We start from the raw sequence: 24939 nt of genomic DNA, 5'->3' as shown, positions 1-24939 counted from the left end.
CAACTTTACCCTATAAAGCTAATTAAGTTTTTGTTTTCCTCTGAGGCGTAAAGCTATAGTGCAACGGTGGGACTTCTCCAATGGCTGCATTTGTTGCTAAACAATTAAACTAAAGTCTTTTGGGCCTCAGTGTTGAGGATAGTAGGCTGAAGCCTCTTATAGAACAAATAAACACACAACAAATGGAATTATTCTTTAATGAGGCTTAAGACTTGCTAATGGCGATTAATCTTCAGCACCGTCGTTGCTGCAAATCCTCTCTGTCTGAGGACTGACTCAACACGAGTGAGAGATTACCAGCAATCCACCAGGGAAGATGATAAGTGGTTCCTGAAGCCCCCGTGGGGACAGAAGGCCTGCTGGGAGACTGGTGGATGACCTGCACGCTGCCATGGAAACCTCTAGCATTAGTATGGTAACTAACTTCAAGCAAAGACCTTCAAAGTCTGTCAAACAAATGGCCCATGACTAAGACTCAGACATCCTGCAGAAAGAGCTTCTCTGTATTTTGGAGAGGGTCAGTAATGGTGAGGTACAGTACGATCTACAAGACTTCTGCTAACGTCACGTGATTTTGACATTAAGTTATTCCTTTGTTTGACATTTAATAAATGAGCCGCCTTTGCTTTAAGACATATTTTGAATGGACAAATATACAGAAATGTGTTGATAACTACATGAGAATCCTAATGTGAAAAGATAAATGACTGAAGAAAAAAGCAATTTTCTACTCAATTTTGTCGACCCATCCAGATGTTTAACAGCATTCTCGAATTCAAGGCTAACCCTCAAACTGAGTATCATCACAAGGGAAAGAGCAACCACCCGTCTGACACAGTGTGTATAACATAATGATTTAAAGTGTGTACACCCATTTCTCTTCTCAACATGTGCTACAAATTGACTTATTGATCCACTCAGCTGCACAGGGCTGAACACTATAGTGACATCAGGTCTACATTTTACGTTCTAACCATCTTCTCCCAGTATATTCCCCTAAGGCCGCATGTTTACACTATATAATTTGCAAGAGCACATCTGTTTAGCATACAGTCAACCAGAGGCAGGTAGGAGGAATCATTATTGGTGGCACTTGGTGACAAAAAGGCTAACATTGGATAATCAGGCAGACCAGACCAACGCATCAAATCAATGCCTCTTAATGGCTTGATACAACAAAAATAATTACTGTGCAATTAGTATTTCCTTGCATCCCACTGATGAAGAATGGCACGCAACACCTACATTCATTTTCTGTGCTTTATGAGTCGTATTTCTAGGGGTGGACACTGTGTCAAGACCTTGTCACGGCGGCCATGATGGAGAGGAGGTGACCGTTGTTTCCCAGCTGGCCGCATAATGAGCTACAAGTCACACAGGGGAGACTCCCATAGAAGCAGGTCATACCGAGGCTGCAAAACAAATTGTACAGCTGCTTTGATGGCACCAGGGACGCTGCCATCCCTCTAAGTGCCCACTCTCCTCTCTCATGTAATAATTCTCTCTCTCTCTCCCTCTCTCTCTCCCTCCCTCTCTCTCTTACTGTCACAGCACACTGATTTTCATTTGTCCTTCTCCAAAATTACTCTAATAGTGCAATTTGTTTTAACTGGACCCGCATTGTAAAGGCACCAGGTTCCGGAGTTGAACCACTGAAGTGCAGCAGTTCATTGAAATTCATGTGGAAATAGCATGCATAAAGAGGCTTGATCTCTTTAGTGGACCTATTTCGCTATTAAAATAAAATGTTACAGTTAGCTGGAAAGCGGTCTGAGGATAATAATAATAATAATAATTATAATTGATTACTTTTATATAGGGCTTTTCTAAGTACTCAAAGCGCTTCACATATCAAAATACTAAGTAAAAAAGCAGGAGGATTTAAAAGACAAGGGAGAAACCTTGGGCTACTAGTGCAGCTTTGTGGAGGAAATGTCTAAATAACTTATATCTCACTGCCATTGTCCATGTTGTTACCCATTTTATTGTTTTGTCTCAGCGCCTATTACATGCTCAGCCTTGTGGGGGATTGTCTCACCCAAGGTTTCTTCCATTTATTTTTCCCTCATAAGGTTTTCTGGGAAATTTCTGTCTTTGTCTTATGTCTTTTCAACATGCAATTCCTTGTCTTGTGCTTTGTTTTGTTTCCTTGTGTTTTATCGTGTTCGTATTGCTTCATTTTGTTTTGCGGTTGATTGTTGATTAGTTAGATCTAGGTAGGCTTGTTCTCTGTAAAGTCCTTCGAGACAGGCTTTGCGATGAAGGGCTATATAAATAAACTTGACTGTAAACACCTGATTCCAAAGACTGTCAAGCTTACAGGAGGTAGTCGAGCATTTGGAACAAAGCAGAGTATCACAGCACATTCACAAACAATGAAGAAAGTCAAGAAGAAATGGGAGAAAATACTGGAAATCTGCGCCACTGAGCAAGGCACCTAACCCTGCTTCCCTGGATTGGCCTAACTAACACATAAACAATTGCTTTCTTCCTTATGACTGGGCAATGATTGGGGCTTTAATCATACAAGGCTGTAGAAAACTGTGCTGTCCCTCTCTGCATCACAGGAGGGGTTTGGGGTAAGGCCAAGAAACATCATATTATTCAGAGTGTTTACTTGTAGGGCCTGAATTACATGACACTGCCATATGTTGCAGAGTCAGAACATTGAACACTCCTTATCTTATTAATTCGTCAAGGTTTGCTGTGTACTGTAGTCTCTCCTACTTGTGGGGAAAAAAAGCATAATACACTTTAGATAGCAAAACCGCGCGGATATCAGACTTAGGTGTTTGTGCACCATCTGTTGTTTTGATAAGAAAACAACACTGGCACGATAGCATAAGCTTTAGAGGATTGCTTTGAGATTTGCCGGCGGAGGCTCGTGGCGGTGAAAAACGAAATTACCTCCAGTCGACTTTCTAAACTGGAAAAAGTGGAAAGATATCTTGGGGTCGAACAGGGACACGGGGAACACAGAGCCACTTACTTTTGTAGTCCTGTACATGAATACATTGTAGCTTGTTCAACAGCGACCCTCAGGGGTGAGTGGAAACAGAGAGCGGAAAAAGATATGAGCTCTCACTCTGCCCCTAATTCTGGGTACCATAAACGTCATCGAGCAGCGAGGCGACACAAATTGTAGCACAGATTCTGCTTTCACTGTATTGACATTAATAGAAACATTGTGAGATACGGCCTCTTGTTGCAGATATCATCCACTAAAACATCTAAGTTTGTTTGGACCAAATACAAACAAACCCCAAAATATGGAGAGCTAAATGTTTGTTTATGCGATCAGTATGTGAAAAACAGGTTTCTTTAAGGTCTGTACTAGCTTGTTTTTGTTCGCTATGGTAACGGTGTGAAATTACGTAGAACTACAGGAAGAGAGTGCAAGGTTTAACGCCTACTTTCGCAGCCTGAAAAAGGTACTAGTTTTTTTGTTGTTTTTACGAATGAGTGATTTGTCAACTTAATATACGATCTTTGGTGGAGATCAACCAGAGGATGTATCCCGGAAAGGGGGATCGCCGTTGCTTGGCAACCGTGTGGCAAAACAAGCTCGTGCACCATTAGAGAATTTGAAGAGTTTGATTATGCAACAAACTAACTAGCATTTCAGCTAATACAACTAACGCCTATAGTAACATTACTGGGGGCTTGAGAGAGATATTTTCTATTATTTTCATTTGCCCATCATTTGTTATGCCTCTGAAATGGCAGGCAAGAAGAAAGAAGTGAGCCTGCAGGTTGGTCAAACACAGCAGAGTTTGCAGATTATATTTCCAGACACAGCAGGGCAAGAGTCTGTTGCTGCCTCTGTGTTTCCTGCTTACTTTATATTAACTTGACTGTTTGTGTCCAGGCACCTGTCACAAACCATGAACAATGGGATGAAATGCTTGCAACAAAAGGGTTAACAGGTAAGACCTTTAAAAGAAAAAGAATAAATGTTTCAATGTCCTAGTAAAAATGAATACCAATGTTGCAGCACTAAGAATCATCACAGCAATGACAAAATCTGAATGAGTTCTTTCATTGTGATTGTCATTTATTGTATGCTGCTGCCCCTCTGTGTTCGCTGTGATAACTGCAGAATGAATGCTTGCACCAGTCTAGTCATGTAATCATTATGCACATTATGCCCCCCCAACTCCCTTCCCCCCACACACACCCCACCCCCTCTCCTCCTAGTTGTTGATGTGTACCAGCAGTGGTGCGGCCCCTGCAGAGCCGTTGTTAGTCTCCTGCGGAAAATCAAGAACGAACTGGGTGACGACCTGTTACATTTTGCCACAGTAAGCACCAAGACAAAGTAGCAATTTAACGTGGAATGAAAATCTGTGAAGGAGCAATCCTTAACCATTTGTGTGTGTGTGTGTGTGTGTGTGTGTGTGTGTGTGTGTGTGTGTGCCATGCAGGCTGAGGCAGACAGCATTGATGCTCTAGAGAGGTATCGAGGCAAATGTGAGCCCACCTTCCTGTTCTATGGGGTGAGTGTGTGTATATGCACACAAAACTGACATTTTCAAATAATATTCCTATTTAATATATAAAGTAATAGATACTTAATATATACCTCATTTTGTCAGCTTGTCAGTTTTTAAATAAAATTTGCATGTTATCATCAGTTTAGACAGCAGAATTGTGTCACGATGTCCCAAAATCACCATATCATCACGATATGATTCCACTGAAAGACGATAAATGATAATATTGAGTAATCTCCAAGCCGTATGTATGATATATATGAGTATATATCATTGTTTCCACTTCAGTTAGTAACTAGGGATGGGACGATATGCTTATCTCATGATTCAATATGCGATATGGGGTTCGCAACTCGATACAACCAAAGTTCGATGACAACAAATTGCAGGTTTATGTTTATTTCTGAGACATAAATCTTTCTAGTGATGGCATTGTCTTGCTAGAATGTAAACAACAATTTAAAAATGTCATTACAAAGTGCAAATAATATAATTTCAATGGAGAGATTATGAAACTGTGATGGACAAGCCGTCTCATTTGTGATTACTACAGCAGAATAAAATGGAGCTAATATCGCAATTCATTTTTCTGCCTGACGATACGTATTGTCACATTTTCATATTATGATATATTCAATTTCAGTATATCGTCCCATCCCTATTAGTAACCCGTTCCTCTGTGTTGTGGCTGAGCAGGGGGGAGAGCTGGTGGCCGTGCTGCGAGGGGCCAACGCTCCGCTCCTCCAGAGGATGATTGTAGAGGAACTGACCAAGGAGAAGTTGGTCCTGGAACAAGGAGGCGAGCGCAAAGTGGTGAGCAGTTTGACACACACACACACACACACACACACACATACACGCACCCACATACAAGTATCCACACACAAGTTGTTTGTTTTTGTTTTGTTTTGTATGGCAGGTTAAAGATGAAGGTCTGGTAGATGAGGAGGAGGAGGAAGAGGAGGAGGGGCCGGAGCAGCAAGAGAATGACGAAGGCGTACTTGGTATTATAGAAACGATGTCCTCGTTGTCTTCGGATCGGCTGTCAATTTTCGTTGTTGTTGTCATTTTCATTGGCGGTAGCGTTATTGTTGCTGTAACTGTTGTTCTTATTATGTTTAGTTCTATTATCATCATCGTTATCCTCAGTTTGTGGCACATTTTGCATTTTGTTCTCTCAGTGTTATTGATCATTACTGATGATGCTCTCTGTCTTTCTCCCTCTCTCTTTCTCTCTCTCTCTCTCTCTTCCCCCTTCTTCTTCCTCTGTAGTTCCTGCCAGTAAATCCTACACAGTAGCCATCATCAAACCGGATGCTGTCGCTCATGGCAAGGCAAATGAGATTATAATGAAGGTACAGAAAGAGGAGCAGCAGTGTTTGTGTTCTGACAAGCCAGACAGTCACAGGCCTTCCAGCTGCTTGTTCAGTATTTACACATTATGCTCACTTCACTCCTCTGGCTAGATTCAGGATGCTGGGTTTGAGATCCTGGCCCACGAGGAACGCATGCTGACTGAGTTTGAGGCTCAAGATTTTTACCAGCACAAAGCAGAAGAGGTATGGCATGACAGAGCGGAGGATTAAATAGAATGGAAAAAATGGCAGATACAGTACAGACCTATACAGAGAAAAATAATACAGACAAGGGTTATGAGTCAATCATCTTTGTAGCTCATTGCAGAGATTGCCACACCAGTCAAACAAATTCCTGTTGAAGGAAAATGGCTGAGGGCTTGAATGAATGTTTGTGAAAGCTGGTGTGGGCAATTGGTATTCTGACTCAACGTCCTACTGGGAGAGCTCCACAGCGCTCAACACCAGCGCAAAATCATTTCATTTAGTCGGCAATACATCACACATCCATATGCATTTCTGCACGAGGCCCAAAATAGAGCTGCTGTGTAAGCAGCTTTTCTGCTTATCATGCTGTTTGTGATGAGAGCAAATGATTAGAGATTCAGAAATACAAAATATGTGAGGGAAAAGGCGGCCAGGTAAACTTCCCGCAATAGAAAACCTGTGAAATTAGTAAAATGCATAAGCCTGCTAGTACGGGGTAAGGGGAAAAGGGGTTTTATGGGCAGTTCAGGTTTCTGTCTTTCTTTCCTTGTCGATATGTGTCCACGTGTTCGGGAATGTGTGCATGCACCTGAATAATGTGTCTGTGTATGTGTGTGTGTGTGTCTGTATACATCTACATATGTGCCTAGACATGCCTGTGCGTGTGCTCATGTGTATGCTATTATTGTTTTGCAGGCTTGCTTTGAAGAGTTGGTGCAGTTCATGTCCAGTGGCCCCTCCCACATACTGGTGCTGTCTCAAGTAGAAGGCTCAGCCAATGTTGTGCCAGCATGGCGCGAGTTCATTGGCCCGGCAGACATCGAGGAAGCCAAGAGAGACAAGCCAGAAAGGTTAGTCACTGAAAATAATACATTATGCCCCACACAGAGAGCTTATAAATCAACAGCTATCTTGAGAAATCAACAGTTTACAATCATTAGGAACGATTAAATGATCACCCAGCATGTCTGATTCATGATGATTTGTTTATTCTATTTCATTTCAGCACAGATGTTTAGTAGGGCTTCGGTGCACAGTAGGGCTTCAGTGCATTTTAAGTTCAATGATTGTTATACAACATTATGGAGCATTCTTATCACTGTGAAGTCTGGACAAGCAAATGAAAAGCGCATTCTCACCCGCTCCGTCAGACACACCCAAACATTATGCTCCTCTTTGGTTGAGCACCAGCCGCGCAACCATCTGCTCTGCTCTTCTCTCTCCCCCCTGGCCTCCTGCAGCTTGCGGGCGCAGTACGGCACACAGACACTGCTCAACGCCGTGCACGGCAGCGAGGACGGCGACCGGGCCGGCAGGGAGCTTGCCTTCTTCTTCCCCAACTTTAGAACGGCCTCGGTACCAGAGCAGGATGGGGAGGAAGAGCGTGTGGAGAGGACACTGGCTCTCATCCGGCCTGACATTGCCAGAGAGAACAGAGGTGGGGCCCGTGCCAAATACACAAGCACGAGTACATACACACACACACACACACACACAAGATGGTTCATGTTAACATGGCAGACCTGCTCTGATTCCTTGAGCAAACATATGCTTGCTGAGTGACAAGGCACACGCTTTACAGGTTTTGTTCAGTTGACTTTGTGAACTAGCCTAAAGACAAAGCCAATTTTTGAGAGAAAAATGTATCATACTGTCAAAATGGAACATGGAAACTATCGATATTATGCTGATTACCTATTTGATATCTGTGGCTCTGCAGTGGAGATCTTGTCTCAGATCCATGAGTCAGGCTTCACAGTGGCTCTCCAAAGAGAGGTGATGTTGACAGAGGAGCAGGTGAGACAGTTCTACTTCCAACATGTTGAAGAGGACTACTTCCCCGCACTGCTCCGAAACATGACCAGGTAACTTACACATGCCCTAAACAATCTAGAGAGCAGTACGACACTGCAGAGGTTTATTCAATGTGTGTGTGTGTGTGTGTGTGCGTGTGTGTGTGTGTGTGTGTGTATCAATGTGTGTGTTTACAGCGGGCCAGTTCTCGCTCTGGCTCTAGCCAGGACAGAAGCTGTCCATCACTGGAAGAACATCCTTGGTCCTCCTGACGTTAACAAAGCCAAAGAGGAACATCCTGATTGGTGAGTCGGTGTATGGTTCAGACAACCTTTCACTCACTGTCAAAAGAACTCACTGTAGTATAACAACTATTATACAACAGTCCGGTTGAGTGATTTGATTGGACAGAAGGCATTCCATGAGTGCTGATATATAGTATAACAGCACTGGGACATTTCACTATCACTCTGCTTTACAGGTGTTCCAATCTAAACAGTTTACGTGTTGCTTGGCAACACGTGGTAGTGGAATCCTGAGGGAACAGTTTTTGTTGGCGGAGACAAACAAAAGACAAAAATCATAATCTGTTTTCTCAAATTACCTTTACTTGATAAATAGCTTTGTTTATAGAACTGTTGTATAAAAGCAATATCCCACTGGAGGTTGTGCTGTTACACCATTTTGCACCAACCTTTAACATACAGGGAGAAATTCAGCATAGACAGAGAGGGCAGGCAGAGATACCAATTACTCCACTGACAGCAGCCTCAATAGACCAGAATGCAATGCAGCCATAAGACATGTTGTGTTTTGAGTAAGGAGTATGACTCTTACTTACTTAATAACTCTTACTCTTACTTTTTCTCAACTGAAAAAACTTGTGCTCTGCTATCGATGTTGTTCTCTCCACCTACATGTAATAATATATAATCCACAGTTGAATGCAACAAATGAAACCTAGTGCACACCTGTTCTCTGGGAGTTGTCGAAAGGCATTCTGGGAAATGTAGGAAATCACTAACTGAAACAGAAGTAGACGAGGCAGGTTGAGAGAAATCGGGTACACCAAAAAAGTAAATTACAACACTTCATCACAAAATGACTCCTGGAATGCACTGAACATCATAAATTGATGATATCTAATAGCCTGAGAATATCTGACAGTAGATTTTTCTGTCTGCTGTATCCCTCACCACTCAGTCTAAGGGCCCAGTTTGCTGTGGAGAACGAGCCTATCAACCAGCTGCATGGCAGCGCCAGCAGTGAAGAGGCAGAGCGAGAAATCGACTTCTTCTTTCCTAAGCAGCGGACGCTGGCTGTGATCAAACCTGATGCCATGGAGGAGCACCAAGGTTCTTTATGGTCATTCAAAACAGTATAGAAACTTCACTGACTTTTCTCAGTATAGATAAAGCAGACAGCAACTTCATGACAGATGCACTGAACTCCATCTCCTCTCTCTCTCTCTGCCTCCTCCCCCCTCTGTGCTAATTCGGACAGAGGAGATTTTGGAGGAGATCCGCAGCGGTGGTTTTTCTGTGGCGCGGCTGAAGGAGACGGTTCTGTCCAGGGAGATGGCTGAGGAGTTCTACAAAGAGCACAGGGACAAGCCTTTCTTCAGCCAGCTGGTGGAGTTCATGAGTCGGTTAGTCTGTCCGCAAGAGCAGGGCAAAGTGACCACAGCGGACCTGCCCTAATTCCTATTGCCACTGCGAGTTGCAGTCGACCTTTTAACAGTAATCTTAGCAGCTTAGAATCAAGGCAGCCGCGGGCAAGTGGCTGGAAAGTCCATCTCGATTTCATTCTTATTCCACTGCCCATCTAGATTGTAGACGCATCTTCCGCTCCGATTAGTCCCTTCACTGGGGTTGTTACACAACTCTCCAGACACAATGGGGCAGAGAGATGGGTGCAGCTGGGCGCCTCAGCCTGAGAAACTACCTTGGCTGTCACTCTCCCTCAAGATCAGCTCAGATTTAGCTCTAATTGCAGCAATAGATTCAGACCATCTTAGGACATTTTGGAAGGATGTTTTCATAGCCGAGGTAATACTTTCCCTCTTTCAGTGTATTTGAACATAAGGTCCAGCCAAAGGCATTTTACTGTAGTAATGGTAGGTAGGAAGTGGCTCTTGACAAGTTGATTGCATTATTCTGCACTGAGCATTACATCCAGCATATATTGGAGATGCCATCCTGTCTGTTAATAAGCTGATAAATTTGTTCAATCCATAACAATGGAATAACAATCAGTAAGTGTAAGAGTGTGTGTGTGTGTGTGTGTGTGTGTGTGTGTGAAGGGTGTTGCATACATTGATAATGGGAGGGAGAGAGAGAGTCCTCTATTTATAAGCTCAGCCACAGGTGTTGGCAATCACTGGCTCTACTAGTCCCGCCTGTATCAAAGCAGTAGGCTAGTAATAAGCCATCGCACCATCCACTGAGATATCTTTGTATTTTTGCAGTCCTCTAAATGCCTTGTCAGCCTTGATTTAGAATAAGCAATAGTTAAAATTCTCATAGAAGGGCATTTTAAAAACAAATCAATCTATTTTATCTGTTAGGATAAATATGCATATCTGCTCATTCCTTGTTTCAGGGGTCCCTGTATCATGCTGGTCCTGACCAAGGAAAATGCAGTCGAGGAGTGGAGGGCCATGATGGGCCCCACAGACCCTGAGCAGGCCAAGCTGTCCTCCCCAGACTCCCTGAGGGCCCGCTTTGCCTCCAACATTCTCCACAACTCGGTCCACGGCTCCTCCAGTCAGCGACACGCAGAGGAGAAGATCCACTTCATCTTTGGTGACATCTGCTCAGACACGGAGCTCACCAGTGACGGAGAGATTGACGCAACCCTTTTAGGTAATCATGTAATGTTTTTGTACTGAAGTCAACTAAAATACACCACCATCTGGTTTCAGTTAAATCAAGATCCATTTCTTTCAGCAAAAGAGCAAGACGGCTCTGCAGATGCCATTAATTCAGGAATGTCAAGATCTCCAGCTGAAGAAATTTCTCATAATGTTCACTCAAGTCATGAAGGTATGCAAGATTTCACTGGCTTTTTTTTACTGTATGCTGTGCATTGTGAGCAGACTGCAATAACTGTCTCTCTGAATACTGACAATTCAGATACCAACCATGGGCAAGGTGAGGCAGTCTCTCCTGACTCAGAGAAAACTGATGCCACTCATCTCCATAATGTCATGAGCAGCAGCCAGAATGGTGAAGGTAAATTGCTATCATGGTCTCTCTGTAGACAGTGTAGAGTCAGATGATTACTTTTGAGCGTTTCAGTCGCTCTGGGTGACAAGTTCAATTCAAATGCTGTAGCTTCTTGTGAATTTCTTTGATTCACAAATATCCGTTTTGGGGAAAAAATAATAAAAATATCTGGTCCCTGTGTTGGTCCCATGGGTTATGAATTTCAGCCATGTGACATTATTGTCTAATCCTCTTTTTATTGGCTCTAGGAGTAATTAAGCTTTGGTCATTGTTGTCAGTGACCACATTCAGATGAGCTAATCGTCTTTTTTTTATTTTACAGGTGACCAGATGCTTGAATCAAATCCCTGCAGCCCGCAGACAGGAGAGAAAGAAGAGCCAGAACACCCAGACTAAATCATCACCTCTAAGCTTTTTATTTTCCATCCTGTAAATGAACAACACTCTATGAATCATTAAAATAAACATGACATTCAAATTTCTCTAATGCTGAAAAATATATTATATAGGCTACATCTTTTTTTTTTTTACATTAGATGCTGCATATTTGTATAGCTACATAAAAATGGGTGGGGAAAAAAATAGAAAGAGAACATTTGTTCCTCAGCCAATGTCAGGTCTTTTGGGATCTTCAGGATCTTCTCTTTTTAAATCTGGCTTTTCTGTACTTTTTGTGTGGCTTGGTTGACAACTTCGAGCTGGTGACCCGGCTGCGTTTGTGGTTTCGCTCCGTTTGTGTTTTTTCTTCGCGTGGCATCTCAACTAACGCAAAGTCCTCTGCAAGCGTCTGTGTGACCGAGTGCGTGGAGACGGCGCCTTGAACGGTCTGGACAGAGGTTACCGGGTGGACTGAGGTCCGTTTGGTGTGTGGTTTAACACCGCAGCTGCAGGAGAAGACCACAACCAGGATCATGGCGACTACCGCCGTGCAGAAGACCAGGATCACCACGAAGCCAGCGATGCTCCAAGGATCGTGGAAACCCTCGTAGGAGAACCTGAACAACAACCTCTCATACAGGGAGTTGAGGCTCTTGGGGATTGCCGATGATGCATCTGTCATGCTGGGAAGAGATGAGGGAGAGTGAAGGGCTGGAATATTATTGGAAGTCAACTAAGTTAGTTAACGTTATCTCCTATTCTGAAAAAATAACGATTTTTCTGCTAAGCAAACGCTCAATAGCAAAGGTGGCATGTTCCATTTAACAAGATACAAGCTAACAGGTAAGCTACACCAGACATTTCTTAGCGTTATGTCATTGGCTACTTACTTGAGGATCAAGTGGATCGGGTTTTATGAATTTAGCCAGGAAGAAAGTACAGGGAAAACTGAATTGGTCTGCAAATGTTTGGACAACTAAAAAAAACATCTTCAGTCACCATAGTAACCAGCCAAGTTCCAAAGTTCTGAAGGCTTCCACTGCACCGCCTTTCAGTCAATGAATTTCTTTATTCTGGCAGACAAAATATAGGTTTATTACAGTATTATTTACATGAATTGAACAACAAAAAATAAAGAGGCTTTTTTTCCCCCACATACACAAGACAAAATAAGTCCACGCCTGTCATGATAAATACAATAACATACAGTATGAGAACTAAGGGCAGCATGACTGCTTCACACAACTGAGACCTGTAGCAAAAAAGCGCTACACAATTAGCACTACAGAGTGACTTTTATACAATTTGTTAGGAAAATAAACATTTCCTGAGTCATCTGCTGAAATAGTCTTTAATGCACATCCTTTTGCTGGGGCTTGGTGCGACCATGTCGTTGTGTTGGGCAGGAGTGTCTCCAGGCAGGCTGTCGTCCCAGTCGTTCACTGCCTCCAGTAAGATGGCCTCGTCAATGTCATCATCCTCAGTGAAAGACCTCTGGAACATCTCCGTAATGGTCCTCTGCTGCGGGTCCTGAACACATACAAACAACAACTCATTAGACAATCAAGTTCAAGAAGGAATCTACAGGCACATTTTTGGCACACACTTTGAATGAAATGTAATCTACACTACCAGTCAAAATTTTGGACACAGGCATTTTTCTTTATTTTTTACTATTTTCCACATTTTAGAATAATAGTAAAGACATCAAAGCTATGAAATAACACAAATGGAATTATGCAGTGACCAAAAACGTGTTAAAATGGTCTTATATTTTAGATTCTTTAAAGTAGCCGCCCTTCGCCTTGATGGAAAGACAAAGGCTTTGGTAATAAATAAACTCATACATAGGCATCAACTTCACTATTTATATTTGTCTAAGACACAAATTTCAAGCATTTAAGCATAAGCCTTTAGGATAATGAGGCTTTAAAATAATGAAAAACATAGTACAGTCAACCAGGTGTGTCCAAACTTTTGACTGATAGTGTATTGGTGCAATTATGTGAACTGTGTTGGCAAAGGGGACTTTTATTTTGAAAATTGCTATGTAGTTATGTTTCATCAATATTACATACATGTGTAATGTCATGTGCATGGTATGTCAACACCTTACAAAGGGTTACACACAAATTATACATGCATGCAGAGTTCACCTTAGAGTGGAAACTGGCGTTCACTGCGTTGTCTGAGAGGTTGGACTCAGACAGGCCCACCTGCTCCAACACATTCATTTTTCCCTGGATCATGGGCCTGGATCAACAAAAACATTATGATAATTGAGCAGATTCAATTCAATGCTTATGGCAACATACATATTAGAGAACCAACATGAACTTGACCCCTAACTGCTTCAGCAGCCAACAGTAGAAGACTGGCTGTACTCTGAATGGGTGTAAATGTATGAATGTGAAGCAGGGCATGGCTGAAAAAGAGCATGCCTGCTAAAATAAAATACACAAATGCTTTTTTTTATATTGAATAGCTTTAACAGCCAAAGGACACACAGCGGGGTCGTACCGCCCCCCAACAAACACGTACCACAGGTGATCATCGGCAGTTCCTTTGGCAACCAGGTAGTGAATGTCCACGTTGCTGGTTTGTCCGATGCGGTGGACTCTATCTTCTGCCTGAATGAGAACCTGCAGTAGAAAAGCATTAAGGAATGTCAATAAAGTGCACTTAGAGGTTTCTTAGTAACCCAGTGTTTACTTAATTTATTTAGCTGTGGTGGCCCCACACAGCTGGAAAACTGCTCCAACAGCAAGAAAAATGTAAATACAATGAAAATTCATCATCTGGCCTTATTATTCAGTCTGCCAAAAATGTAACAATTATAATTGTAATTACAGCACAATTATGCGTATATCATGATAAAAATATCTACACAATGGTTATTCCTAGACTGCTGGACCAACTGGAGCTGATCCTGGAATAGTCCAGCAGTAAACCTGGGTCTCAGAAACCAAAATTACCCCCATCTCCCACAGCTACAAAAACAATACAAAAAAACCAAAACAAAAAACTACAGGAAACACTGCTGTAACCGCCACTTGGCCACTTTATTAGGTACACTTTCCTGTTTACAGCTCTCTCCTCCAGACAGTGAGTCACGCGGTTGTGGCTCAGTGCATGAAGCATGCAGACAGGGCCAAGAGGTTCAGTTACTGTTCAACTAAATGCTAAAATGAGCAAGGCTGATCTGACTTTGACTTCGAACGTTGTATGATTATTGGACCAGATGTGCTGGCTCTAGCGTTTCAGAAACAGCCGCCCTCCTGAGATTTTTGTGCATTACAGTGTCTAGAGTTTACAGAGAATGATGCAATAAACAAAACACACCCAGTCAGCAGCAGTCCTGTGGGTGAAAACGCCTCACTGAAGAGAGAGGTCAGAGGAGAATGGCAATGACTCACTCAAGCTAACAAGTGGGCCACAACAAGTATACAAATCACAGCTCAGTACAACAGCGATGTGCAGGAGGGCATCTCAGAACACACAACTTGTCAAACCTTGAAATCGATGGGCTATAGCAGCAGAAGGCTACAGTGGGCATGTGACCGCCAAAACGTACCTGAATATGGTTGCTGAGGTGTTTCCCTTCATGACAACAGTCTATCCTTTTTCAAATGGACACTTCCAGCAGGATAATGCACTGTTGTCTCAAGACGGTTCTACTAGACTTTGGTTTTCTGCAATGGCCTCTGGAGTTCCCAGAAATTTGGGATAAGGTGGAATGGGACGTTTGTAGCATCAATTTGCCACCAAAAAAAAAAACAGCATGCACCAAGATCCCTGTGGAACGTTTCCAGCACCTTGTTGAATCTAAGCCTAGGAGAATTCAGGCTATTTTGGAGGCAAAAGGGGTTCCTAAATGGTACTAGCTGGGTGTACCTAATAAAGTAGTTCCATTGTATTTTAGTAGTTAGTGTATTTTGCAGGGATCACATCCCATGCCCTACCCCAGGATTCCAGAAGAGCTCGGCGAAGATCACCAGGTTAGCAGAGTGCAGGGTGAGACCCATGTTGGCTGCAGTGATGGACAGTACAGCCACGCAGCTGTCGGTCGAGTACTGGAACTTGTCACACAGCTGCTGCCGCTCAGCTGACGGAGTGGCGCCGTCGATACGGATGTAACAGATATTCTGTAGAGGAAATGCGAGGCCATTTTAATTGCTGTTCCGTTTCCTACAAAACTAAACCAACAGCTGTCCTCCAAAACAAGGGGAACTGACAAGAATCACCAACAAACAGCCAAACATGAAGGGTACAAAAATTGGAGATTGCTAATGAGAGGCTCTTCAAAGAGAAAACAGACGAGCCAGCAAACCAACATAACACCCTAACAGTGAGGACAACACCAAGCAAAACAGGGATGATAAACACAGTGTTGTTCAAATTCAGAGTGAACTAAAGCTGCTGTTTCTGAATGGAAGTGAGGCGGAAGGGTCATGGAGTGAGTAGGAGCACTGTCCTTCAACCAGAGGACCCGGGTTCAAGCCCTTGTCGGCAAAATCTGCCCTGCTGAAGGGTCCTTGAGCCAGACACTGAATCCCTACCAGCTTTAATAATAACAATAATAATAATAAAGTATCACATTTCCATTATTATTATTGTTGAGCTCAAATGTGAGGTCAGCCCTCCTCAACACCTAATCTCTTCAGCTAGTGAAGGCTGACTTTTCAACTCCCACGCAACAGCAGGGGAAAATGACTGGTTAACAAAATGCTGTATAATTGACTCTTTGATGCCCCAATTATATTTCAATGTAAATCTAGCTTTTATACTGTATAAAAATAATTGTTTGCAAATGCTACATATCACAATAACAATTAGACGATTCCATTCGACCACTTTGCAGATGTCAGAGAGGCCTCCAGGGATCCCAGTCATGCTCCACCAACCAACATTAGAACAGACCTACTACACTGTAACAGAGAAAACCAGTGCCTTAACAATTACGGGATAAATACATTTTGCAAATAATCTTAGTCACCTTCTTTCCCAGTTCATTGGTAATGTGATCCAGAACCAACTTATGATGAGCAAAAACCAGAAACTTCTGCCTTCCACATTCCAGCATGTCCATGATGTATTCCCTGGAAATGATACAAACAACATAGCACTGAAATGTTTTTAGAATGAAGCACACTGAGATAGTCATTCCTATATTTTAGATTGCCAAGACTTTCAATTATCTCCAAAGCCTGTCTAATCAAAGTGGTCTGACAAAACAAAAGCCTCTGCCTAAGCATCATTACCTGGCTTATTTTAAGTACTTCACAAATCTAAGCTGATATGACTTACTGATCCCCCATTAGAGGGTGTGTACATACATAATGGCTTGCATCTTGGCATCAGCCGTGTGGCTGTAAAAGATGAGGAGGGCTTCCTTCTCTTTCATCTTCTGAAAGAGAGATAAAGAGCAACATCAGATAAGAACTGACAGGAGATTCTTTTTCATGATTTGATAAGATTGCCATTACTGTGAGCAGCAGTGTGATAATGCACAACCAAGGTCAACTACTCACTCCCGTCTAGAGTGTATAAACAATTATAAAATGATGCTCTCTGAAATGTTCTGGGTCGCTTTGAAAGCAGTCGCTGTGTTTGAGATGCGTCTGAGGTTATCCAAGGTCTCCCTCCGCTGATGAAGTCAGAGCAAATCCATCTGTTTTTAACATAAAAACCCCTACCCTAAACCCTTTTACAAGGTAATTACAACGTACTATGCTCAAATGTTTATTTTGTTTCTGCTCTATATCTGATTTGAATGTCCCTGCTCGCTACAATTATCTTTTGGGACATATTTAATGAGGACGTTTGTTCTTTGGGGGAATTATTCATTCAAAAGGAATAAATATACTAGTTTCAGCCAAGCTTGACATTAAACAACTGCCTGCTAGAGAAACAAATTATGAACAACCTTCCATGACCTTTCTAGGATTTTGGATACTATAACTTTTCCAGGTCTGGAAAACATGATATTCAAATTCCATGACTTCCCCAGCTTTTCCATGCCTACAGGAGGCCTTTGTAACTTACATTGTGCTGTCCCTTGGCCAGCTCCTTGGCTGCGGCTGAGAGAGCAGCCTTGGTGCGCGTGTTGACGCCGTCTACGGTCACTGTGACGACCTTGCGCTGCTTAGCAGGCAACTGGGAGAGGACGTCACACTTGAGGCGGCGCAGCATCAGAGACTCCTCCAGCAACAGCTTTAACTCCCCGAGGTTAGACGAGCCCGAGTAGTCCCAGCCCCAAGGCAGCTGGAGAGGAGGGGATGGAGAGAGGAGCGGATGGAGGCAGAAGAGGGGAATTGAGAGGATTGCAGGATAGTGGAAGGGGAGGATTGGAGATCGGGAAGAGGGGAGGTAAAGGTTAGAGAGATGGAGAGAAAAACGGGGGGCGAGCAGCAGTTCATTTGGAAGTAAAGGACTAAATAAAAACATTAAAGTTCCCTCTAACCAAAACCTGGACACGTCTAAGTACAAGTAAGCTGTTAAAAATAATAGTAGATGTAAATGACAAGGGCAGTACAACAAAGTAGGTGAAATAAATGGAAAGAAAATGACTGTAGAGGCATCTTTTGTATTCAGAATGTAATTCTACACCTCAAAAAAAGGAAAACAAAAACAAAACAATCAATGCTAATGTATGCACTGTTTACCCATGGACACCAGCGTGATAGTGCGCTAATCCCAACAATAACAGCCTTGATATTCCTACATTGTTTTGTGCCCGTCAGCAATCCTGCCTAATGTTCCCTCTGGTGCACATACATCCCCCTCCAAGACACTGCAGACTATACAATGTAAGTGAGACCGATAAAGAAATCAGAGATAATCCCACACCTAATGTCTTCAGCGTTCTCAGAGGCCTCCTGGAATTTCAGCCAATTACCGCTCTAATGCCGCCGGGGCCCGGGTATTAAGTATCACACTCTGAAGACTTAAACTACCTGTTTGGCATCGCAGTAGCGCGTCCCGAACTCGTGGAACCGTGGGAAGAGGGTCGGTTTGACAGCCAGAATCTGGGTGTAGAGCTCTGAGGGTCTGGACATGGCGGGGGTCCCAGACAGGAGGATCACTCTCTTCGCCGCCTGAGGACGGAAAACAACTCTGATCAGAACGCCGTTGAGCGAGCAAGGAAGGTGACAGAGCAAGGAATTAATCCCATCCGAGAGCCAAATGCCGGCTGTGGCTGGTGCGTTTATCTATTCTACCAGCCACTTTTCACGTAAACAACAATCATTTCACTCTAATACAGTGACATAGCGAAAATGGCAAATAAATTCTGGGATCCATCAGCCACTGTGGCAGGTGCACAAAAAAAAAAGATTTTTTTATTGGCCTGCTGGGTAGGAAAATGGTCATTAGATATTTCAGGAAATTTCTCCTTGTCCCTGATTTGACAGCTTGACGGAACAGAAGTCAAGCGAAGTGCAACAACTGATTTACGACGCTCTTTTAGATTTTCTATGGACTGTTTGAATCCTCCTTGGCGCAGGTAATAAAACTGTTAATCAATCAAAGTCAAGTTAGATGACAGAGAAAAAGGGAAAGAAAAAGTACCTTCAGCAGGGGCAAAGCTGCTTTACAGCGTGCAGTCTTCATGTTCTTCAGAAAGTGGGACTCATCCTGCACAGAATGGCAGAAACAAATAACAACATTAGATTTTTCTATAACATTATTGCCTTTAAGGACACAATCATTTCTAATACCAATCACTACATCAATGAATTGACTTAAATACACCATGTTAATTTAGTTATCTTTTTGCAAAGGATCTGGGCGCTAAAACTTGAACACAAATTCCAAATTGGAAACCATCAATGTCTAAAATACGAGTTAGTTCAACCAGACAACCAACCATGATGAGAACATTGAAGGGATTGGCTGGCTGCTGCTTGTCCATCCGACTCAGGAGGTCGTAGCTGGTGATGTTGACCAAACCGGAGCGCAGGCTGTCTTTGCCCTTCACCACCACGTTGATGCTGTCAGGCCTCACTGAGGGAAGCCAGCGCCTGAAGGCCTGCAGACAGAGATACTAATTCAAACTCAGAAACACGGAGTGAAACAAAACACCAAACTGCATAAAAAATGGGCCAGTATTGGCTTTCAGGCCTTACTTTTCCCAGGGTGCCCCAAATACTGGAAGTATGACAATCTGTGAAATTTGTAATGAATGCCATAGAAACGCATTCAATAAAAATTATTTTGTGAGTTGTAGTTGATCCAAACATTACTAATCGCTAATAATTCAGCCAACCTAACACCATAGTGTTTCCATTTCCAAACAGCCAATAATGCGGTGTGGGATAATATCCACAGTGGCCAAAATGTTTCTGACAATTCACTTACTTGCTCTCCATTCGCCTGTCAACCTGGCTTTAACTCACTAAGTTACAGCTCCCATGCTTTGGAGCAGATCTGGATAAATGCAGAGAAGACTAACAGTGCAGATAAGAGCCGAGCCAGAGAGAAGTAAATGTCCTTTAATGGGACGACATCCTCTGACTAAACTCTCCTCGGCGATTCTAACTCCTGATTGGGGAATTGTATTTGATGCGGGATATCCATTTAGAGAACAGACAGACTGTCTTGTCTCGTCAATAGACAGCAGGCCAAGGAAAGCTTGTTTGAAAATGTACGACTACTGTAGCCTGCTAGTTCAGCTGCTAATTAAGCCGAGAGTAAATAGAAGACGAGAGATACACTCAGAGAAATGAGAGAAACCCGAGATGAACTCTCAAACTAGCTGGCATGGAAACTAAACTAACAAGGACAAAGACCTGAGGCACACAACATTTCGATGATGCAAACAATAAATTCAAAACTTTCAAGCTTTCATGTCAGGTAAGGCAGATCTTAGTGAAAGACAGAATCAACAAAGTAGCCCAATAAATAAATAAACAAACAGTGTCAGCATTCCGTGCCAAAACAATGATTCATCGTTCAAATTATCAACTGCACCCGTGAGACAAAGAAATAGATGCATAAAATTCAATACTGCCATCTTCTCTCCTGAAGATAAATTACCTACCAGAGTGCTAGCAGCCCTTGGGGGACAGGATTAACATTCCTCAAATGCGGAGAGGTTTAAGCAGAAACCAGCATTATAATGTGTAGGGAATAGCTTTTGTCAAACGGAACTAGAGACCCGGATTGTAAGGATATCCTTAAGAAGGTGTCTACTGACTTAATGCAGACCAATAATGACATTCGGCCAGTTTCTCCTAAATGGAAAGAAAGTGATAGAGTCTAATACTCACAAAGCAATCGGGTGGTTCCTCGGGGCACGCAACTGTGATTAACCGAATAGTCTGCTGAGTGTTTTTACCTCGGCCCAGGTGAATCGTACAGAGGAGGGAGCCACCACCAGCAAGGGCCACTCGTTCCTGTAGTAGGCTGCGATACAGATGGCCTGTACCGTCTTCCCCAGGCCCATGTCATCAGCCAGGAGGAGGCGGCCTTCTCTAGACACCGCAAAACTACGGAGACAGTCACAGATACTGATACAGAAAACTATAGCAGCACAGTGGGAAGTCACACCGATCCAACCTTTTTAATGCATCAACTTCAAGTCACAGAGGAACGCCAACTGTAGGCACACAAATAGTCTGAATAAGATCCCCTCCTACATATGAGGATGAGCAAGTGTTGATGAAATACATGGCTCATTATGCTCAAGATAACTTTGTTCGCACAAGAATGAGCAAATTCCAGATAACAGCTGTCGCCAAGTATTGACAGAGTGGCTGGCTACACCGCACAGACAGAGCACAAGCACTAATGGCTGTCCAAAGGCACCTACTTGACTCCCTCCCTCTGGAAGGGCATGAGGCTGCGGGTGAGCGAGGGGTCGATGGTGGAGAGGTCTGCCTCAGGGACCTCTAAAGACCCGGCCTGAGGCCCGTCCAACCTGGCACAGAAAGCCTGGATTATTGCCCTGGGCAGAGGCTCCACCTCCACTGCTGCTATCCCACTGAGGACGTCCACTGGGTGTGGAACACAGTGTGGTTAGACAAGATGGCAAATGTAACAGAGACAAACAGGAACATGCAGATTAGGGCTGCAACTAACGATTATTTTCATTATCGATTCATTTGTTCATTATGTTTTTCGATTAATCAATTAATCATGTAGTCTATAAAATGTCAAAAATAATAACAAATGATGTCTTAAAATTGCTTAATAGTCTGACCAGCAGCCAAAAAAACTGAAAAGTATTAATTTTATAATGATATGAAACAGAGATAGGCAGCACATCTTAGTGTTTGTGAAGCTGTAACCAGCAAATGTTTGGTATTTTTACTTGATAAAAGACTAAAATGATTAACCGATCATCAAAATTATAATCGATTAATTTTCTGTCGATCGACTAATTGATTAATCGTTTCAGCACTAACACAGATAAACTATTTGCATAACAGAAAGAATATTACTCACTGAGTCTTTTGTAATCTTCCAGCGAGAAACTCCACTTCCTTGTTTTCATGTCTACCCCCCACCCGAAAAAAGAAAGAAACAAAAAAAAAAAACAAGTATCAGAATAGCAGCAATTGCCAAAGTTATAAAATGCAAGTACAACAAGATCCATAACAGATGGGAAGAAAGAAAAACAGCATTGATCACATTTGTATTGATTTAAATTAAGTAACTCCTACCGTAGTTCTTCGTTGGCATCTGCTTGAACGCAGCTATAACATCCACATGGTAACCGACGTCAACCTCAAACTTCGATCGGGACACCAGGATGCACTGGCCCTGCAGAGTGGCTCCGGGTTTCTGCCAGCCGTTGCACAGCTTCAGCAGCGCGCCCAGTGCTGCACTGTCACGAGCGCGACTGCCGGCTGCCGTCACATCCACCGCCTCCATGCCCTCCAGAGGCCGCAACGACACAGAGATGGCAGCCGCCGCCTCCACTGAAACACAGGGTCGAGAGACAGGGGCCGACAGCATCAGGATAACAAATACTTCCTCGTAGGGCCGAGCGATAATTCAATATTATTGTTTATCGTCTTTCACTGGAATCATATCGTGATGATTTGGTGATTTTGGGATATGATGACACACGATTCTGCTGTCTAAATTGATGATAACAAGCAAATTATATTTAAAAACTCTGACAAAATGAGGAATGGTAGGAATATTATTTGAGAATTTCAGTTTTGTTTGACATCACACCTAACATTACCTTTCGGTTCAATGGGATGAACATGAATTCAATTATTTAACATGTGATTTTGCATACGTGAGCCATATCATGATATTTATCGATATAGAAAAAAAACCTCATGATCATTGTGATATTGATTTCAGCCACATTTCCCTGCCCTACTTCCTCATACCTTCAAAATTAGGCTACTTCTGTGCAAAGTGAATGCATGCTTAAACCTATTCTGACAAAGACAACTATTTCATATGACAGTCTTCATTAGGAGATGAGAATATTTCTATATTGTACATACTTAGCTGTCGATAGTCCTCAAGACTGAAGTTCCACATCTTTGTTGCAGGGTCTAAGGTGAAGACAGGGACAAAAGTCTTACAAAAGTACAAGTAGATTTCAACTTGAACCACTGGTGTGCAGCATATTTTTTATACAGGGATTCTGTTTGAATAATTCATTTTAATTACCAAACTCAATAGGTATAGTTGCACGGCAGGTGCTTACCATAGCTCTTGGAGGGAATGGTTTTGAAAACAGCAATAAGCTCTGCATGGTAGCTCACTTCTATTCTGAAGCGGTCCTCTGTGTGAGGCACACATTTCCCTCTCATAGAGATGGCAGGCTTTTTTGGAGGTACACTGTTCAAAGATGAGGGTTTTGAGGAAGGCTGTGCCACAGGACTTTGGACATGTTTACTGCTTTGTTTGTAGAATGAGCCAAGTGTACCACCGGAGCTAGTGGAGGCAAAGCTAGGCTCAAGTGGTTTCACACCGAAGTTCCCTCCACCAGACAAGCCAGGGCTGCTCACATGTTGACCCCGTGACTGAGGAAGCGGGTCTATAACTTGTATCTATGAGGAAAGACAATACAGAGCATCAAGAAAGACTGTACGTTTTTTCCCCCCCCAACAATGACAGAGGGAAATGGAAAAACGTTCAAGCTGCTCAGATCTCACCTGTCTGGAAGGGGCAGAGTTATGGGGAATACTCTGACCAATCTGCTTCCCAAAGCCAGATAACTGCTGAGGCTTTGTGTCTTGGTTTTGGTTGATGTGGTTCTGTAAAGGGTTTTTAAAGGGTGGGACAAACTGTGCTGGTCTAGAAGCTGAGCTGGGAGTTGTTCCTCTGTGATGAGGGAGGGTAGCAGGATCCGGAGCAACTTTCTGTTGAGAGTTTACGGAAGTACAGTTGTAGCCTGATGAGGTTTTCTGATTGGTGCTGACAGTCTGGCCAAGTCTCTGGGCTCTTCTCTCTAAAGCCCTCTGTCTGTTTTCTTCAATCTTTCGTTGCTGCTCCACAGTCAGCTGATTGGACATGTTGATTAGCTTTGCTGTTGTTTAATAGCCAACGCTAGCTCACCAACTAGCAACTTCTTCACAGTCATCCACAAATTCAGATAGCTAGCAATCAGGCTCAGAGCTTACCAATACATCTAACGTTAATTAACTGAATCAACCAAGCTTGTGATCCAACTGAGAACATTTGGACAGTTAGTAAAACTATTAACGTTACGTTGTCGTTAGCAAAGTTTGCATGCATGCACTCATAGCACTGCAGCCTCCTCTGCTAATGATAGCTGCTAACGTTAGCTAGGCTAGCCAGGAAGAAAAACTATCAACAGTTAACTGTTAACTTCCCCAACAAAACTGTACTGGCACAGAGTAACAGCGTCTCAATGATGTTAGCCAAGCATGGGCGTTCGTGGAACAATACATCACCCGCAATGTGATCTAAGGACGGAAAGATGATTTTCTAACTAACGGCGCAGGGTGAAGTTGTCAACTCAACTTGCTGCCTGCTCAGAGCGAGTCTGCCGCGCAGGAAGTGACGTAGGACAACAAGAAGGCACGTGGAAGTTTCAGCCCCTATCATCCATGCCCAGTGGTGTGGTGGGAAATAAAAAGCTATGGAAACTATCAGTTTCAATCATTGATCACCTCAAGAGCAGCCAACTTTTCATAACAGTAATCTTGAGAAGATCCGTTTTTATGTAAGTTAAGTCTGATACTACTTACATTACACTGAATTTAGATCATAATGATTTACAATAGCTTGTTAAGGTAGGTAAACTTTGTTTCACAACCTGAGTTTACATTGCCTACAACTCTCCACTGAACCATTGTTAAAGTATTAACAATAATAATAATAAGAACTTCATTTATAGCACTTTTCTAAAAAAAAAAAAAGCTCACAATCAAAACAAATAAAAGAAACAAGGTTACAAGAAAGAATCAAAAGTACCTTTTACTAACCAACATTGCACCGAGGCTATATATTCAGTACAACACTACTTTCATCAGTTACATCAACAAAAAT

The 24939-nt window shown here is 42.8% G+C and overlaps 2 protein-coding genes across 2 annotated transcripts; one reads left to right on the top strand and one right to left on the bottom strand.

Moving 5' to 3' along the window:
* Positions 1-3690: 3690 nt before the first annotated feature.
* Positions 3691-11650, top strand: LOC139926610 (thioredoxin domain-containing protein 6). Its single transcript, XM_078286119.1, has 18 exons — positions 3691-3752; positions 3869-3926; positions 4198-4301; positions 4425-4496; positions 5190-5306; positions 5413-5497; positions 5766-5848; positions 5960-6052; positions 6752-6906; positions 7297-7493; positions 7776-7920; positions 8047-8154; positions 9053-9204; positions 9353-9497; positions 10451-10713; positions 10798-10893; positions 10984-11082; positions 11399-11650. Exons 1-18 carry the CDS (start codon positions 3720-3722, stop codon positions 11470-11472), a joined length of 2079 nt encoding a protein of 692 aa, XP_078142245.1. The 5' UTR covers positions 3691-3719; the 3' UTR covers positions 11473-11650.
* A 901-nt stretch (positions 11651-12551) lies between these two features.
* smarcal1 (SWI/SNF related, matrix associated, actin dependent regulator of chromatin, subfamily a-like 1) lies at positions 12552-24249 on the bottom strand. The gene is made up of 17 exons (XM_071918372.2): positions 23580-24249; positions 23129-23474; positions 22923-22973; positions 22119-22376; positions 21901-21951; positions 21266-21449; positions 20792-20942; positions 19322-19483; positions 19024-19089; positions 18411-18551; positions 17500-17718; positions 16791-16861; positions 16451-16553; positions 15417-15599; positions 13996-14096; positions 13611-13707; positions 12552-12984 (listed from the first exon to the last, which is right to left on the bottom strand). Exons 1-17 carry the CDS (start codon positions 23937-23939, stop codon positions 12787-12789), a joined length of 2742 nt encoding a protein of 913 aa, XP_071774473.2. The 5' UTR covers positions 23940-24249; the 3' UTR covers positions 12552-12786.
* Between the last annotated feature and the right edge of the window lie 690 nt (positions 24250-24939).

This window comes from Centroberyx gerrardi, chromosome 10, assembly GCF_048128805.1.
Source record: "Centroberyx gerrardi isolate f3 chromosome 10, fCenGer3.hap1.cur.20231027, whole genome shotgun sequence".
In the NCBI taxonomy this organism is placed as follows: domain Eukaryota; kingdom Metazoa; phylum Chordata; class Actinopteri; order Beryciformes; family Berycidae; genus Centroberyx; species Centroberyx gerrardi.
The sequence above is the reverse complement of the archived record's forward strand: the minus strand, read 5'-3'. Positions and strand labels throughout refer to the sequence as shown.